A 1,955-nucleotide genomic window follows, 5' to 3' on the forward strand; every position below is an offset into this window, starting at 1 on the left:
AGCTTTGGTAGTCTCCTGCCTCAGCCTTCTGAGTGCTGTAACTGCAGGTGTGTACACCATATCCAGCTTGAAAGTGGCACATTGATGTCACCAGACCCAGCACTTAGCATACAGGAAGTCCTCAATTCTCTAGGACTGGCTCCGGATCCATGTCTGTCATATAGATCGATGATCAGATGGAGGGTGACACCAAGGCTGCTTCCAGCCTGCCATAAGCCTATGCCTTGCCTGGCTTGGTTGCCATCCTCTTGACAAACTCAGATATGAGCAACTCCCATCCTGGAAGGTTTTAAATAAAAGTTCAGAGAGGTAGAGTAACTTACCCTAGGTCACACAGCCAGGGCCATGCCAGAACCAGACCTTACAAGCCAAGTTCTTTTGTGCCGATACAAACCCTCGGGCCTGATTCTTTCTCTCCCTCCACTGTGAGTTGACTTTGTACTTCAGTTTGACCTCTGGTCCCTGAGTCCCAAAATTCCTGCTGGCAAGGCGCTCCTACAACCCAACATATACATTGGACTTCAAATCAAAAAGATCCCTTAGGGCTGACAAGCTGGATCAGTCAGTAAAGCGCTGGCTGTGAGCTTGGGCTCCATCCTTGTCATCCACATAATAACTGGAGTGCTGAGCCATGCTGGGTCATGCCTATAGTCGAAGCTCAGGGAAGCAGGGACAGGAGCCAGCCAGTCTAGTCTACTGAGAGAAACCCAATTCAAAAAACAAGGCAGACAGGTACCGAGGCCCAACACTCACAGCTGACCTCTGGCTTCCACATAAATGTGCACACATGTGCACCTGCACATATATGCACACACGGGCCCTCGCTCATGCACTAAATAAATAAATCCAATCCCGTCCCCATTTCCCCACAGTTGCTTGCCAGCTGCGGCTGCCCATGTCTGACACCTTGTCTCTGTCCCCAGGTCGTGGTGAACGGAAGCTCCTTCTATGAATATGGGCACCGGTTACCTGTACAGATGGTTACCCATCTGCAAGTGGATGGGGACCTAGAACTTCAGTCCATCAACTTCCTCGGAGGCCAACCTGCTGAAACCTCATATCCGGTAGGGAACATCTCTTCCTTTGTCTCTTTGACCCACTGCAGTAAACCAGCACGCCAATTCCCAGTGTTGGGCAAGGGATGAAGACATGTTGCATAAGGTATTTGTCAAATCTTACACAGTGGAATCCCTTTTTTCCTCCACAGGTCATGACAGGACCCCCAGTCTTCAATCCGGTATAATGTCCCAGGGGCTAGTCAAAGGAGGCAGAGAGTGTTGGGAGCCCAGAAGGGTGGACTATATGTGGGTTGACGGTTTTGAGGGTGGGAGAAGATGCAGCCGGTAGTCAGGATTTAGGAGAAGACATGATTGGGGACAATTCACAAGTAAATGCTGCCTCTCTGTGAAAATGTGCTCTTGTGTCTGGGTTTCCTCATCAGAGACTAAATGGGACCCCATTTTCTTTTTCTACAGCGTCTGCCATATGTGGGGGCTCTGCACGGGGGCCTTACAGTCGGAAGAACCATCATAATCAAGGGATATGTACTTCCTACAGCCAGGACGTAAGCACCCTCCTCACACCTAGGGGTTCAGCCTCAGCCTTCCTCTCAGACCCAGGGGTTGAGGTCCTAGCTTTCTTCTCTTGGAGCCTCAGACACTGAACCCCATTTGACACTTTATTTGTCTTCAGCTTTGGCATCAACTTCAGGGTGGGATCGTCCGACGACATAGCTTTACACATAAACCCTCGCATAGGTGACTGTTTGGTTCGCAACAGCTATATGAATGGCTCTTGGGGCGCTGAAGAGAGGATGGTGGCCTACAACCCATTTGGCCCTGGGCAGTTCTTTGATGTGAGTCTGGGGATCCCCTTCCTGCCTCCCACAGATCCCAGTACTGCTGGACCTCACCTCTCCTCTCCTCTCCTCTCCTCTCCTCTCCTCTCCTCTCCTC

The 1,955-nt window shown here is 50.8% G+C and overlaps 1 protein-coding gene across 1 annotated transcript in view; it reads left to right on the plus strand.

Moving 5' to 3' along the window:
* Window positions 1-1,955, plus strand: part of LOC110297436 (galectin-6-like) — a 12,545-nt gene that overhangs the window by 2,851 nt on the left and 7,739 nt on the right. Inside the window, exons 4-7 of the mRNA XM_021166187.1 lie at window positions 924-1,064; window positions 1,208-1,237; window positions 1,476-1,564; window positions 1,693-1,855. Coding sequence (XP_021021846.1) covers window positions 924-1,064; window positions 1,208-1,237; window positions 1,476-1,564; window positions 1,693-1,855 — 423 coding nt within the window. The remainder of the gene's footprint in view (window positions 1-923; window positions 1,065-1,207; window positions 1,238-1,475; window positions 1,565-1,692; window positions 1,856-1,955) is intronic.

This window comes from Mus caroli, chromosome 7 (assembly GCF_900094665.2).
Source record: "Mus caroli chromosome 7, CAROLI_EIJ_v1.1, whole genome shotgun sequence".
In the NCBI taxonomy this organism is placed as follows: domain Eukaryota; kingdom Metazoa; phylum Chordata; class Mammalia; order Rodentia; family Muridae; genus Mus; species Mus caroli.